Source organism: Rana temporaria, chromosome 9, assembly GCF_905171775.1.
Source record: "Rana temporaria chromosome 9, aRanTem1.1, whole genome shotgun sequence".
In the NCBI taxonomy this organism is placed as follows: Eukaryota; Metazoa; Chordata; class Amphibia; order Anura; family Ranidae; genus Rana; species Rana temporaria.
Genome location: NC_053497.1, coordinates 70,937,814 through 70,955,014, shown reverse-complemented (window position 1 = coordinate 70,955,014; position 17,201 = coordinate 70,937,814). Strand labels below are relative to the sequence as shown.

At 45.2% G+C, this 17,201-nt stretch overlaps 1 protein-coding gene across 2 annotated transcripts in view; it reads left to right on the top strand.

The window, feature by feature from the left end:
• The window catches only part of ARHGEF6 (Rac/Cdc42 guanine nucleotide exchange factor 6), a 174,133-nt gene that overhangs the window by 33,996 nt on the left and 122,936 nt on the right, over window positions 1-17,201 (top strand). For both annotated transcript variants that reach the window (XM_040323759.1, XM_040323758.1), the window contains exons 3-4: window positions 9,925-10,009; window positions 12,179-12,306. In XM_040323759.1, the coding sequence (XP_040179693.1) occupies window positions 9,925-10,009; window positions 12,179-12,306 (213 nt within the window). The remainder of the gene's footprint in view (window positions 1-9,924; window positions 10,010-12,178; window positions 12,307-17,201) is intronic.

Sequence of the window (17,201 nt, the reverse complement as noted above, 5' to 3'; positions counted from 1 at the left end):
CTGTGCCCTTCTTTGATAATTTCTGAGATGCGGAATGAGAAAAGCCACTGAGGGCTTTTGTAGTCCCTCACCGCCGGGCGGGAACCCCTACTTGTATGGATCTGACTGATAGAAGATCCGAAGTACTGACCCGTTCCATGTTTACCATGCTGGGGTCTGGCTTGCGGCCTATTGTGGCCACTACACTGGGGTCTCAGTGGTCGCTGGCGCTATTTTTTGGGAGATTTTTCAATTACATTGAAAACTCCCATTGGCGCCCATTTTGTCGTAGCCACGCTATGGCGCAGCTTACATTGTGCTGGCCTTTTTCCTGTGGCCGCGTTCTGAACGCTCGGCGGCCATCTTGGAGTAGTCCTGACCCCTAGTGCTGTATACAACTCACAGAGTGAGCATTTTGCACCAGACAGTGGAGGAGCACCGACTCTCTCCTGAGGTTATTAGCCTAGCGGACCAGCTGGTCCAGGGCCTCATCTCATATAGGTCTGTGATGCTTCATTGAATGCTGCGCCCTTGTTATCCAGGGCGTCTGTTTCAGAATGGTTTTATGCACACGGTGGTGTAGTGCTTAACTCCATTACTTGGCAGCAAAAGAGTCATTGGTTCGAATCTGCACACTGACGCCAATCTGCCTGGAGCTTGCATTGTCGCTCCCTGTGTCTGTGTGGGTTTCCTCCGGGTACTCCGGTTTCCTCCAAAGACATGTGTGCATACACCTACATAATGTACATACACACTATGTGTGTGTATTATTTAGGGGCAACCCTCCCAGGCCGTCAAAGGCCCAGCTGGGGGACTAATCTGTCCCTGGGTGCATAAGCCGATCACGCCGGCACCCAAATCCTGCCAATGTATATAGCCTTCCCTCCCTGTCTCTAGGTGGGAGGGGCGGCTTGCAGGTTCACAATTCAGTGAAACCTCCCTGCTCTCCGACTAGTGGGTCTGCGAGGTGGTCTCTTCGGAGTACTAGATAGGGTTTCCTCCTATCCACAGAACAAAGTTCTGTCCTTGTGTCTTCCCCTCCCGGCACGTCGGTCTGCCTTGGGCAGTGTGGGATTTGCTAAGCTGCAAGGTAATTTTACCTTTCCTGCAGGACGAGAGTTTTGGGGTTTTCTATGGGCCTCAGGCCCTAAATACCTTTGTGAACGTCGGGTAGTTCCGCATGGAATCCATTTGTTCGGTGGTAGCTGCGCTTCATCCGGGGGATGTCCTGACATCAGGGACGCATACATGCATGTCCCGTTTTGCACATGTCACAGTTTTTTTCTGTGCTTCGTGATGAGAGAAGGGTCTCTGTCAGCCTGTGGCCCTCCCTTTTGATCTGGCGTCAGCACCATGGGTTTTCAGCTAGGAGCTCGCACTTATTTGAATTTTGTTGGGACAGCGAGGCTTTGCCTCATTGGCTACTTTGACGACTTTCTTCTGAGAGCAGCTTCTGTCTCCGACCTAGTGGATGGGTTATTCCCATTCAGACCCTCCGAAGATTCGGGTGGATGTTAAACGTTTAGGCCAGAAAGTGTAGCTCAGTGGCAGCAAGCCTGCCCTACATGTGTGCGACCCAGGGTTCAAATTATGGGCATGCTAGGTTCCGACTCAGCGTAGGAGTATCTAGTGTTGATCCAGACTCCTCAGTGGCAAAGGTCCTTCTTCCCCTGGAGAAATTGCAGACTCTTCAGTCTGCGGAGAAGGTATTGGCATCACGCAATCGGTCTTCTCTCCGGGCGCCTGCTGGTTCAGGGTCTGTGGGTAGCCTCCTTCAAGGTGGTACTGTATGCCCAGTTCCACACCCTGGTTTTCCAGTGGAACTACTGTCCAGGTGGTAAAAATCTCTTGTCTCTGAAATCATTAGATTCCTGTGCGCCACCTAGTCAGAGTCTCTCTGAGTTGGTGACAGAGATTCCCGACTCTTCGGTCCGGGAAGTTGTTCCTTCCTTCCAGTGGTCGGTGTTTACGACGAATGCCAGCTCACGGGTTGTGAACCTGGAGGTTCACAAAACTGGGGGGTCCAGTCGGCCCTGAGTCGCTGGACTTGCGTGGACCTATGACCACACCTCCTTGAATGTGTCTGGTCTCGGTAGCTACCCAGGGTCGGGCCTGGCTAGTGCCTGGTGGAAGACCGCCTGGGAATACCAGGTGCTGTCTACTGTTCATTGTCCTACTATTTTAGGCGATCAGGCTATGCTTCTCCTTGTGGTCGACCAATCTGGTTTCAGCCGGACAACGCCACGGCCGTGGCTTCAGTCTACCATCAGGTATGCCGGCAGGCAGACTACTGGAGTCGCCAGATGCTGGACCAGGGCGACTGGTCTTTGTGCTTGGGGTGTTTCGGCTCCCTTGCAGGAGGTGAGCCTCACATGGCATGGATCTCCTGGCAGCTTGTCTCCGCCGCAAGGGTGTCAGTTAGTGGCCAGGTCTAGTGATCTTGTACAGACGCGTCAGTCGCGCTGGTGGCCCTGTGTTGTCTGTATCGGTGATTTTTTGCCATTCCTCCATGGTAGTTGCTTCCTCGGCCGCTCCACAGAGTGGATGCTGAGGAGATCCCGATGATTCTAATCGCTCCAGATTAATCTCGGCGTCCTTGGTACGCTGATATCGGGCGCCTGGTAGCGGAGGCACCCTGGCGATTGCCAGGGCAGGAGGTTCCTGTCTCAAGGTCCCATACTTCCTCCTGTTGTACAGTCACTGACTTGCTTAACATGGTTATTGGAAGCCAGACTTTAGGTGACCAGGGTCTGTCTGACTCGGTCATCTCAACAGGGCACCGTAGTCTTCTTCCGGAGGATCTACCGTCGCACCTCTCTTGGTGCGAAGGGATGGAGTGACGTCCACGGGCGTACTTTCAATGTCCAGGGTCCTGCTGTTTTTAAAGCTTGGATTGGATCTAAAAATTGCTTAAAGCACCGTTTGGGGGCAGATTTCAGCCTTGGCTGTGTTTTTAGTGGCCTTTTTGCGGCCCGTTCCCTGGTGGGTCCCCTTTTTTTGTGTGCAAGGGGTTTGTCATATACTTTCCCCTCTTGGCCCATCTCTTCCCCCATGAGTTTTGACTGGTGCTCTCGGTTCTTCAGGAACCTTCCTTTTGGAAACATCAGAGAGATTTTCTCTTGACACTATCTCAGAAGGTGGCCCCTTTAGTGGCCTTTACCTCTGTTAGAGGGGTTTCTGAGTTGGCGGTCTTGTCTTGCAAGCCGCCATGCTTGATCCCCCATAAGGATTAGGTGATGGTGCACCCGCGACCTTCCCTTCTTCCGAAGGAGGTTTCGGCCTTTCATACTTTAGGCGTGGTACGCGCTTTGCGGGTATACCAGCCTACTACGGCTCCATTTCGGAGCTTCTGACTCTCTTTTGTGTCGGTGTCTGGTCCACAAAAGGGCCTGGCGGTCTCGTCGACCACCATTTCTCGGTGGATCGGGCAGGCCGTCATACAGGCCTATGCTCTCAAGGGCGGGCCCCCCTTTCCGGTCACGGCACTTTCGACCAGGGCAATTGGTGCTTCCTGGGTTTTTTTTTTTTTCCCGACATCATGCGTCGGTCTCACAGGTGTGCGAGGCGGCGATTTGCTCGTCCGTTCACGCTTTTTCCAGAATTTACATGGTTGCTGTGAGTGCATCTTATGATGTTTTTTTCAGCCGCTAGTTTTTGCCGGCGGCTGTTTAAAGTTGCACCTCCTCCGTTGAGGAGCTCTGCTTGTTTTGGGGTGAAGTTAAAATTGTTTTTACTGATATATTTCCCACCCCTCGTTTTTTGACACTGCTTGGGGACGTCCCACTTGTCAAGATTTAAGGAGCTGTGTCCGTCCATGGACGATAAGAGAAAATAGGATTTTTTGTACTCACCGTAAAATCCTTTTCTCTGAAGTCCATGGACGGACACAGCTCCCACCCCTCCTTTTTAGGTTTGTACTGCTTGTTACGAACTGAGGCTGCAAGCTGCAGTGAGGAGGGTTATGTCTGGAGGGACCGCCCCCTGGGCGGGGCTGTTCAACTCTGTTAATGTAACATGTATTTAACTATTTAACATGTTTCTGCCTAGTCCTCTCCTGTAAACAGGGAACATAACCCACTTGTCAAGATTTAAGGAGCTGTGTCCGTCCATGGACTTCAGAGAAAAGGATTTTACGGTGAGTACAAAAAATCCTATTTTTGCACTCTCCAGTTTTAGTAAATCAACCCTAGTTGTTCTAAACTGCATGTGATGTGACCTTTCAAAAAATGGATAAAGCATTTTTCACAAATACAGTATGCCATTGAATGGGTTGTTCTCCTCTTTAACAATGTATGCATCAGCCCAACCCTAGATGATAACTGCGTGTTCAAAGAAAGGTGTACTCCGTGCTGTTCAAGATGCTGTGTGTGTGATACAGTGAGGAAAATAAGTATTTGAACACCCTGCTATTTTGCAAGTTCTCCCACTTGGAAATCATGGAGGGGTCTGAAATTGTTATCGTAGGTGCATGTCCACTGTGAGAGACATAATCAAAAAAAAAAAAATCCAGAAATCACAATTTATGATTTTTTTAACTATTTATTTGTATGATACAGCTGCAAATAAGTATTTGAACACCTGTCTATCAGCTAGAATTCTGACCCTCAAAGACCTGTTAGTCTGCCTTTAAAATGTCCACCTCCACTCCATTTATTATCCTAAATTAGATGCACCTGTTTGAGGTCATTAGCTGCATAAAGACACCTGTCCACCCCATACAATCAGTAAGAATCCAACTACTAACATGGCCAAGACCAATGAGCTGTCCAAAGACACTAGAGACAAAATTGTACACCTCCACAAGGCTGGAAAGGGCTACGGGGAAATTGCCAAGCAGCTTGGTGAAAAAAGGTCCACTGTTGGAGCAATCATTAGAAAATGGAAGAAGCTAAACATGACTGTCAATCTCCCTCGGACTGGGGCTCCATGCAAAATCTCACCTCGTGGGGTCTCAATGATCCTAAGAAGGGTGAGAAATCAGCCCAGGACTACACGGGAGGAGCTGGTCAATGACCTGAAAAGAGCTGGGACCACCATTTCCAAGGTTACTGTTGGTAATACACTAAGACGTCCTGGTTTGAAATCATGCATGGCACGGAAGGTTCCCCTGCTTAAACCAGCACATGTCAAGGCCCGTCTTAAGTTTGCCAATGACCATTTGGATGATCCAGAGGAGTCATGGGAGAAAGTCATGTGGTCAGATGAGACCAAAATAGAACTTTTTGGTCATAATTCCACTAACCGTGTTTGGAGGAAGAAGAATGATGAGTACCATCCCAAGAACACCATCCCTACTGTGAAGCATGGGGTGGTAGCATCATGCTTTGGGGGTGTTTTTCTGCACATGGGACAGGGCGACTGCACTGTATTAAGGAGAGGATGACCGGGGCCATGTATTGCGAGATTTTGGGCAACAACCTCCTTCCCTCAGTTAGAGCTTTGAAGATGGGTCGAGGCTGGGTCTTCCAACATGACAATAACCCGAAGCACACAGCCAGGATAACCAAGGAGTGGCTCTGTAAGAAGCATATCAAGGTTCTGCCGTGGCCTAGCCAGTCTCCAGACCTAAACCCAATAGAGAATCTTTGGAGGGAGCTCAAACTCTGTGTTTCTCAGCGACAGCCCAGAAACCTGATTGATCTAGAGAAGATCTGTGTGGAGGAGTGGGCCAAAATCCCTCCTCCAGTGTGTGCAAACCTGGTGAAAAACTACAAGAAACGTTTGACCTCTGTAATTGCAAACAAAGGCTACTGTACCAAATATTAACATTGATTTTCTCAGGTGTTCAAATACTTATTTGCAGCTGTATCATACAAATAAATAGTTAAAAAAATCATACATTGTGATTTCTGGATTTTTTTTTTGGATTATGTCTCTCACAGTGGACATGCACCTACGATAACAATTTCAGACCCCTCCATGATTTCCAAATGGGAGAACTTGCAAAATAGCAGGGTGTTCAAATACTTATTTTCATCACTGTATATATATTATACCATATATACTCGAGTATAAGCCGACCCGAGTATAAGCCGAGGCACCTAATTTTACCACAAAAAAATTGGAAAACGTATTGACTCGAGTATAAGCCTAGGGTGTCCATCTGCATGCCTCACTTTGCCTCACTGTGTCTCACTGTGTCCATGCCTCACTGTGTCCATGCCTCACTGTGCCCATGAGTAGACTGACGTTTAACATGTGATGCTATGGAAGGGCTGCCCAACTTTGAAAAATTGGTGCTCCCCAGCTGTAGGTCCCCCAGACAAACAACTTTGCACACTTGTAGAGAAGAAATGGGGCTATGTGTGTGCCAAGTTCCGGGTCTGGGGGACCCATGACAGGCTGGTACCGGGTCCCCAAAATCACAGGAGAAATGACCATTTAACATGGGAGTCTATGGAAGGGGTGTCCGGCTTTGAAAATTCGGTGCTCCCCGGCCATAGGTCCCCCGGACCAGGGGCGTATCTAGAGCATTTGGCACCCGGGGCGGATCCAATATCTGGCACCCCCCCCCACGTTAAAATGTAAAAACACCCCACTGTGCCCTCTGCATCCTTCAATATCTTTTTGTTACTACTGTGTACCCCTCTCCACAACTGCACCTCTGGACCACTTTACATTGCACAGCACCCTGCATCACTGGACCCCTTTACATTACACAGCCCTCTGCATCACTGGACCCCTTTAAAATTACACAGTACCCTGTATCACTGGACCCCTTTACATCTCACAGCACCCTGCACCTCTGGACCTCTTTACATTACACAGCCCCCTGCATCACTGGACCCCTTTAAAATTACACAGTACCCTGCATCACTGCACATGTTGAACTTCCAGTGACCAGTATGAGAGAGTGAGAGCGATAACACCAAATTTAACACACCTGCTCCCCATTCACACCTGAGACCTTGTAACACTGAGTCACATGACACCGGGGAGGGAAAATTGCTAGTTGGTCCCAATTTGGAGGGGTGTGTGTGTGCATATGTGATATATGCGCATACACACACACACACACACACACACACACACACACACACACACACACACACACACACACACATTATATTGTCAAAAGTATTGGGACGCCTGCCTTTAATGGCATCCCAGTCTTCGTCTGTAGGGTTCAATATTAAGTTGGTCCATCCTTTTGAAGCTATAATGGCTTCAACTCTTCTGGGAAGGCTGTCCACAAGGTTTAGGAGTGTGTTTATGGGAATGTTTGTCCATTCTTCCAGAAGCACATTTGTAAAGTCAGGCACTGATGTTGGGTGAGAAGGCCTGGCTCGCAGTCTACACTCTAATCCATCCCAAAGGTGTTCTATCGGTTTGAGGTCAGGACTCTGTGCAAGCCAGTCAAATTCCTCCACCCCAAACTCGCTTATCCATGACCTTTATGGACCTTGTTATGTGCACTGGTCCAAATCATTTTTTCAAGAGGTTGGGCTTGGCCCCTTTGTTCCAGTGAAGGGAACTCTTAAGGCGTCGGCATACCAAGACATTTTGGACAATTTCATGTTCCAACATGACTGCACACCAGTGCACAAAGAAGGGTCCATAAAGACAGACTTAGCAGGGGTGGTCGAAACGCACTTCGAGTGCAGTAATTCACATTATAATAGTAACTAAAACATATATCAAATTAAGTGTAACAATCTAAAAAAAAAAAAAAATTCCAAAGTGCCATAATGGCGTGAGTCTTCCAACTAAAAAGTTGTTGCACTTAAAGTTACTTTGTATTGCAATTATCTGTAGAGGGGTTTTCACAACCCCTGCTAAGTTTAATTCATGTCTTGTTCTCCTTTTACTGACACTTTTTTTGTTTTACCTCCAGTAGTTAATTGTAAATAGAAGTGTGGTGATTACTAATTATACAAAAGATTGGCATGTGATGACTGCCTTCAAGAGTCAAGTAAAGCTGGCCATAGATTGATCGAAAATCAGCCGGTTCAGCAAACCCTAGACAAATTTTGATCCCTCTATGACTGTTCCTGCAAGAGCTGTGTGCAAGTGATGTTGGGGTGCTTCTGTGTGCATGTGTACAAGTGCACTTTTGTTTATGTGATTGTGTGTAAATGTAGGGAAGTGTGGATGCATACTTCAGACCCGGTTCACACTGGGGCGACACGACAGGCGGCTCAGCCGCCTGACGTGTCGCGTCCCATTCAATGCAATGGAACCGTTCTAATAGGAGCGACTCAAGACAAAAGGTTCCTGTAGTATTTCGGGGGTGGCTCGGGGCGACCTGCATTGACTTCTATACAGAAGTCGTTTTGCGAATCGCCTCTGAAGTCGTCCTCAGGACGACTTGCAGAGTCGCCCCCGAAGTCGTGCTGTCTATGTGTGAACCGACTCTCAAGGGGTTGTAAAGGTTTGTTTTTATTTTCTAAATAGGTTCCTTTAAGCTAGTCCATTGTTGGTTCAGTTACCTTTTTTCCTTTTATTTCCCTTCTAAATGTTTATTTTCTTTGTCTGAATTTCTCACTTCCTGTTCCTCCTCAGTAAGCTGTTCTGGCTGACTAACCCCCAGTCAGAACGGCTCGGATGATGGGGGCAAGCTTACAGGAAGGGAGAAATTCAGACAAAGAAAAAAAACATTTAGAAGGGAAATCGGAGGAAAAAGTAATGCACTAGCTTAACGGAACCAATTTGGAAAATAAAAGACGAACCTTTACAACCCCTTTAAGTGCATCTGTGAGGGTGCCAGAGTTTGCATAAGTGCGTGTGTGCATGTGTACTTGTGCGCATGTGTGAGTGTGCTAGGGTTTGCGCAGGAGCAAGCATGTGTGTAAGTAAATGGGATGTTTTATGTGTGTGGATGCATGCAAGTAGGATTGCATGCATATCTTTAAAACATTTCAATGTTTGTATGATAGTTCTTGGTTGCATTGTTTTTGCTCCTCTAAATATGTTCAATAAGGCTATGTATACTTCTTATGCTTTGTACATGCACCTATTCCCTGAAAAAATGAAAAAAAGTTTAGATAATTAATAAGTTCACCCCCCCCCCCAAGTTCCCACTCTACTTGTTTCCATGGGTGATGAGCTGTCGTTGCCCACCACACAGCCATTGTAGTAGTCTGGGGATATAAAATCCCTGCTCCTCTCCCTGCGGTGCTTCCAAGATCAGAGTGATTCTGATTGGTCAGCAGCTCCAGCTCAGAGTTTTGCTCTGATCCATCCTGGAAGAGCTGCAGAAAAAAGAGGGAGAAGAGCAGCAATTTCAAATCCACTGCATTGGCTCTGTGGGCATTGACAGCTCATCACCCATAGACGTAAAAACAGTTGGGACTGGGGGGAGGGGGTGGAGGAAGTACAGTGTTCACTTTTTCATTTTGTCTATAAAGGAGAACCTGCGCCCAGGCTACAGGCATTCAAGCATTTACATATTCTCAAGAGGCAGTAAAAGAGCTTTATATGTGCCCCTGTAGAGCAATTCATTCTCAAATATTACATTAGGCACACTAAAGTAATTTACTACTAGTTGTGAATGTGTACATTAATGGATGTCCATAGGCTGGCCTACTGGTTCAGTGGTCCAATCGCACCAACCTGCTGGCATGCAGTGCAGTCCAGGTGGACCAGTGCAGTGTTGATGCGCCAATACTGGTGCATCGCACTGTTTACTATTTATTTTTTTATTATTGAAATGCCATACAGTGACATTTTATAGCATTCTATTTTTTCCAGTCTGCGGTGACCGCCACAATGCATTGATGTGAACCGACCACGCTGGAGACAATGCGTTTTGCTTTGTTTTGCAGGGGTGGTGCGGTGGGACTGCGCTGGAATAGCCACCCATTGCGGTCCCACCGCACTGGTATTATCAGACCCTGAATATATCCAACTCATTTTATTTATAAATATTTATCCTGCACTCCTAAAATATGTAATTTTATTGGCTTTGCATTTCTTATAAATTGAGTTTTTGTGTCTGTTTTGCAGCTGTTTGATGCAAATGACCTCTACACTGGTGAGAATTTTCCAAAGATCCTGAGTACTCTTTCTGCAATAAACAGAGCTACTGAAGGTAGGACATATCGACATTATATAAGATTAGTAGGAACAGCTTGTACGCACTTTTTTCCCAGTAAAGTTTTTACAAAAACAAGCTTTTGTGATACCTTGGGTTCCTTATTTAGGCTTTAATACATTTACAGTAATGTGAAATATATAATGCATTAAAGGGGTTGTAAAGGTAAACATTTTTTTTTCCTAAATAGATTCCTTTACCTTAGTGTAGTCCTCCTTCACTTACCTCATCCTTCCATTTTGCTTTTAACCACTTAAGACCCGGACCTTTAGGCAGCTAAAGGACCCGGCCAGTTTTTGCGATTCGGCACTGCGTCGCTTTAACTGACAATTGCGCGGTCGTGCGACGTGGCTCCCAAACAAAATTGGCGTCCTTTTTTCCCCACAAATAGAGCTTTCTTTTGGTGGTATTTGATCACCTCTGCGGTTTTTATTTTTTGTGCTATAAACAAAAATAGAGCGACAATTTAAAAAAAATGCAATATTTTTTACTTTTTGCTATAATAAATATCCCCCAAAAAGATATAAAAAATATTTTTTTCCTCAGTTTAGGCCGATACGTATTCTTCTACCTATTTTTGGTAAAAAAATATTGCAATAAGCGTTTATCGGTTGGTTTGCGCAAAATTTATAGCGTTTACAAAATAGGGGATAGTTTTATTGCATTTTTATTAACTATTTTTTTTTTTACTACTAATGGCGGTGATCAGCGATTTTTTTTTCGTGACTGCGACATTATGGCAGACACTTCGGACAATTTTGACAAATTTTTGGGACCATTGTCATTTTCACAGCAAAAAATGCATTTAAAATGCATTGTTTACTGTGAAAATTACAATTGCAGTTTGGGAGTTAACCACAAGGGGGCGCTGATGGGAATATGTGTGACCTCATGTCTGTTTCTAACTGTAGGGGGGTGTGGCTGTAGGTGTGAAGTCATCGATTGTGATTCCCTATATAAGGGAACTCACGATCGATCACGGCACCACAGTAAAGAACGGGGAAGTTGTGTTTACACACAGCTCTCCCCGTTCTTCAGCTCCGGGGACCGATCGCGGGACTCCAGCGGCGATCGGGTCCGCGAATCCCGCGGCCGTGGTCACGGAGCTTCGGACCGGGTCATGTGCATGCGCCTGCGACCCCACGGCTGGGCTTAAAGGGCAACGTACATATAAGTTGATGTGCCCAGCCGTGCCATTCTGCCGACATAAATCGGCGTGAAGGGGTCCTTAAGTGGTTAAATGTCCTTATTTCTTCTGAGAAATCCTCACTTCCTGTTCTTCTGTCTGTAACTACACACAGTAATGGGAGGCTTTCTCCCTGGTGTGGAGTGTCGTGCTCGCCCCCTCCATTGGACTATAGGAGAGTCAGGACGCTCTCTACGTTGCAGATAGAGAAAGGAGCTGTGTATAAGTGGGCGTCCTGACTCTTCCGTAGTCCAAGGGAGGGGGTGAGCATGATACTCCACACCAGGGAGAAAGCCTTGCATTACTGTGTGGAGTTACAGACAGAAGAACAGGAAGTGAGGATTTCTCAGAAGAAAAAAGGACATTAAAAAGCAAAATGGAAGGATGAGGTAAGTGAAGGAGGACTGCACTAAGGTATTAGGAAAACATTTTTTTTTTACCTTTACAACACCTTTAAGTACAGATCTAAGTTATCCTGCAAGCTTGCATCTGTAATAACTTGGACAATGAAAGGTATAACTTTAAATTGCAAACTTTCTGCATTAATCAGTGGCTAAGCTGATACAAGACTCTTCTACTCTTTTTAGTTAGTCACGTGACACCGGCCTACCCACATGCTGGGCCTCTCCCATCAGATTCTTCATCTTTCCTTTCTTCTTCCCCTTTATCATCCTGCCCCTGTCCTCCCTTATCTCTCTCACCTCGTACATTGGGCTCCTTTTTTATTTTTTTCTATTCCCACTTCTATAACGCCATTTTTATTAAACAGGTTCATGAAGTTCACTCTTACAAAATGATACATGCACTAAAACTATGAATATTAACTACCCACTTTGTCCTTCCCTTTAGCTATCTCCTCCTGACATTTTTAGAATCTTTTATCACCGTATAGGATTATTTCTGTACTCTTACTTCAAGTTATTAACATTGATAGAAGTGGTGTGTTTGGTATAAATTTAGTGTGCATATTTCTTTGACAGAACAGGCGTCGAAGAGGCCATGTTCCCGAACGCTCTCTCAGCCGCATAATTTTGCTTCCTCATCACAAACCAATCCACAGGGAACAGACAGCTCATCAAAAGTTCTAAGAAGACCGTCAAAACCTGTGGTATGTTCTTGCGCATGAATCCTTAACCACCGATGTAAATAATTTTTCTAATGTACAGACTATTTTTGTATCGTATTTAAGGAATCTGTTAATATTACAAGAGGCTTAAAGTTTCATACACAGGAGAGTTTCCTCTTATGAATCCAAGCACTCCACAAGGTCCAATAGACTATTGATGGGCTGAGCACCCTCTGTTCGGTTTGCACCAGAACTCCCAAACGCATTCCATTTTGAAGGCTTATATGCAAGTTATTGGCCATAAAAAGGGTTTGGGGACCCAGGTACTGCCCTGGGGGACATGTACCAATGCAAAAAATGGGTTTTAAAACAATTGTTTTTAAAGGAGCAGTGAATTTAATGATGCTTAAAGAGTTAGTAAAGGCTCAAATATATATATAATTTTTTTAAAAATAACAAACATGTCAAACTTGCCTCCACTGTGCAGCTTGTTTTGCACAGAGTGGCCCAGATCCTGGTCTTCTGGGGTCCCTCGACAGCTATAGCCGCTGACTGTATGACTCAACCCCGCCCCCCGACGCACGCGTTATTAGTTTGATTGACGGCAGTGGGAACCAATGGCTGTGCTGCTATCAATCATCCAATGAATGAGCTGAAAAGCCCGGTCAAGAAGCCTGCTCGTTCACGACGCTGGACTTTCGAAGGGCTCAGGTAAGTAAATGGGGGGGGGTGGCTCTGGCGCCGGCAAACATTGGGTGTTTTTTCACCTTAATGAATAGAATGCATTAAGGTAAAAAAAACATGAACCTTTACAACCCCTTTTAAAATGAAACCATAAAAATTAAAAATTCCTTAACCACTTAAGGACCGCCTCATGTACATATACGTCAGCAGAATGGCACAGGCAGGCACATCCACGTATATATACGTCCTCTGCTTGACGTGGGTCGGGGGTCCGATCGGGACCCCCCCCCCGGTACATGCGGCGGTCCCCGTGGCTTCAGGAGCGATCCGGGACTACGGCGCGGCTATTCGTTTATAGCCGCTCCGTCGCGATCGCTCCCCGGCTTCCCCCGTGCTTCACTGTGTCGGCGCATCGATCGCGTCATCCTCTTTATAGGGAAGACACGATCGATGATGTCATTCCTACAGCCACACCCCCCTACAGTAGTAAACGCATACACAGTGATCCCTAAATGTTAGAGCGCCCCCCTGTGTTTAACTCCCAAACTGCAAATGTAATTTTCACAATAAAGAATGCAATTTAAATGCATTTTTTGCTGTGAAAATGACAATTGTCCCAAAAATGTGTCAAAATTGTCCGAAGTGTCCGCCATAATGTCGCAGTCACGAAAAAAATCGCTGATCGCCGCCATTAGTAGTAAAAAAAAAAAAAAAAAAAACTATCCCCTATTTTGTAAACACTATAAATTTGGCGCAAACCAACCGATAAACGATTATTGCGATTTTTTTTTTTTTTTACCAAAAATAGGTAGAAGAATACGTATCGGCCTAAACTGAGGAAAAAAAAAATGTTATATGTTTTTGGGGGATATTTATTATAGCAAAAAGTAAAAAATATTGAATTTTTTTAAAAATTGTCGCTCTATTTTTGTTTATAGCGCAAAAAATAAAAACCACAGAGGTGATCAAATACCACCAAAAGAAAGCTCTATTTGTGGGGAAAAAAAGACGCCAATTTTGTTTGGGAGCCACGTTGCACGACCGCGCAATTGTATGTTAAAGCGACGCAGTCCCGAACTGTAAAAACCCCTTGGGTCTTTAGGCAGCATTTTGGTCTGGGGCTTAAGTGGTTAAAATATTGTGCCTGGGGGGGTCCCCTTAGTCTGCCTGTAAAGTGGCATATCTGTACCGTGTATAGAACTTGCTGCAGCAAAACTGACCTATATAATGATAAAAATGTATTTCAATTAAATTCATTTAAATTGAGAGCAATACAAAAATATTAATAAAATCAGTGTGGGGTCCCCTCAATCCATACCAGGCCCTTTGGGGGCACTCCAATACCTGGAGAGGGCAGAGCGGAGATCGGTCTGGCGATAGTGGATCAGAGTGGAGTGGGTAAGCTGGCCAGGGCAGGGGTGCAGGGCACCGCAGCATGTTCCGGTGACCGGAGCCGTCACTTTCAGTACAGGAAATGACGTTCTGTGTCTCCGTCGGAATGACAAACATCACAGCGGCCATCTTGGTACACCCTGCACTCGACTGCAGTAAGCCAGCAGTGGACATTTTGTTACACCCAGCACATATAGTTCGGGCTAGGTGTAACAAGATGTTCGCTGCTGGCTTACTTGCAGCCAAGTGCAAGGTATACCAATATGAGTGTCGCAACGCATACTTACTAGAAGTTAAATGACATGAATGATGAGAGGAAAGGAAGGATTTTGCAATGCTATATGCCAAATGGCATTGCAAAATCCTTCCTCTCCTCTCCTCATTCATGTCATTATGCAATTGCCAATCAGTGCCCATAAGTGGCTATAAGTGACATCAGTTCCATCTATCAGTGACCGTAAGTGCCGCCTATCAGTGACCATAAGTGCCCCCTATCGGTGCCATCTGTCAGTGCCCATTAGTCAAATTGTCACGACATTAAAACAATCGGTATCGGCGAGTACTTGGGGAAAAAAGTATCTGTACTTTTACTCGATCTTAAAGTGGTATCGGGACAACCCTATTGCATACAATAAAAAAAAAAAAAAAAAAGAATTTCAGAATAAAATAATGAATACAGGAATGCATTATTGTGTCTATTTATCAGGAGTTCAGCTTTAGCAGTGACTTCTGAGTTTGGCTAAATTATTTTTCTAGTCGGGCTAAAGTGGTTTCAAAGGTAGAAGTTTTTTTTCCCACCATAATGTATTCTCTGCATTAAGGTATGAAACCTTCTGTGCACAGGGTCCCCCCCAGACCCCCTTTATACTTATCTGAGCTCAATTTTTACCATGCTCCCAGCCCTGCACACCTGTCAACTTTGGACATGCATCTGTGTCCATACAGCCACTGCATCCCCATTCATTGACATAGGCTGCCTGTATGCATGTCCAGGTGGCTCTAGCTTCATATACAAAAGGTCATAGATTCATTCTGTATGGGCCTTGGCATCCATGTGAACAGTGATTTATACAGTTATGCAATAATGGAACTAGTGGCTGCATACCTAATATAGGGTATCTGCTTTTTGTACAATACAGAGAATTCTTAAGGCTGCATTCACACTTTTACGTAGCGAGTAACAATCGCTCCTACTCGCAATTTTTGTTTAAGCTATTTGCAACTGATTTTTCACGTCGCATAGGGCCATTCACTTGAATAGGCTGCCCCAATGCATGTTTGTCACCCAAAACAAACCTCCTGTTCCCTTTTGGGTGACTAGCTTCCCCTGATTTTTTAAGGAGTGGTTTGCCACGTACACCACACAATTCTGTCCCGTGGCAATTGCAGCAGAATTGAATAACGTTTGTGGTCCCATTAAAGAATAATGGGCCAGATTCACGTAGCCCGGGCGCAACGTAACTTTTCCGATTTAAGTTACACCGCCGCATTTTTTCCAAGTTAGTGCCCGATCCACAAAGCACTTACCTGGAAATTTGCGGCAGTGTATCCTAAATCCGGCCGGCGCAAGGCGGGCCAATTCAAATGGGGCGAGTCCCATTTAAATTAGGCGCGCTCCCGCGCCGGACATACTGCGCATGCTCCCGACGCAAATTTCCCGACGTGCTTTGCGCAAAGTTACGATGCGCCGAGGTTTTGTGAATCGCGACGGGTAAAAAAAAGTTGCGCCGGGAAAATAAAAAAATTTAAAAAAAAATTGACAGCGACGCCGGAAAGACGGGTACTTTTTACATGGTGTACTAACTTTACACTTTGTAAAAGGTACCCTATCTTTGCGACGGCAAACTAACACTTACGGCGACTTAACGAAGGGGAAAAAGCTTTGTGGATCTCCGTAAGTGCTAATTTGCATACCCGACGCTGGTTTACGACGAGAACTCCCCCCAGCCGCGGTACTGCATCCTAAGATCCGACAGTGTAAGTCCATTACAACTGTCGGATCTTAGGGCTAGCTATGCGCATAGTTAGAAACAGAGATACGATGGCGTATCAGTAGATACGCCGTCGTATCTCTTTTGTGAATCTGGCCCAATGTACCGAAAAGTGCTGTGCCATGATTTGCGAGCAGAATTGTTCAAATACTGCCCATGATCACAAATCACAAGATGTGAACAGAGCCTTACAGGAGTATCATTTGGCTTTGGGAATAGTGGTGGAAATTTTTTGCCACGCGAGTCCTGGAAAGTTGAAAGGAGCAAGTGGGTGATTAAACATTATTTATATAAAACTTCTGCACTCCTTAAAATATTTTTAACAACCTAAATTTCAGCTGCTGACAATGCAATGTTCCAATCCAAAATGCAATACCTTTGTTTAGTGCAGCACTACACCCTCTTATTATCAAACAACAAAATAATGTAATACATTTATACTAAAATTATATGTCTCCAACTATTGTGCAATTATACTTGTAAGAGAAAGCATATGTAGAATAACGCGATCTATATGAAACCGCATAATTAATTTTTTATAGGTATACAAGGTGTGTTAAGTATTAAATAACAAACCTTTTGTATGTATTACAAATTGAATGCTTGTTTCCTTCAATATAGTCCAAATTTGCATTAATACATTGCTCTTGTTCTCCACTGGTGGAAGGCATTGAGAAAATCAATTTATGTGTTTCAAGACATCCCGCCGTTTTCTTCTTTACAGCATCAACTGACTCAAAACATGTCCCTTTTAAGCCCTGATTTAACTTTTGTGAATTCATGCTCGCGTCCCTCGCTGAATCTTTTGTGCCACTCAAACATACGCACAAGTGACAGGCCATCCTTTTCAAAAGCAGTAGTAAGCATTTG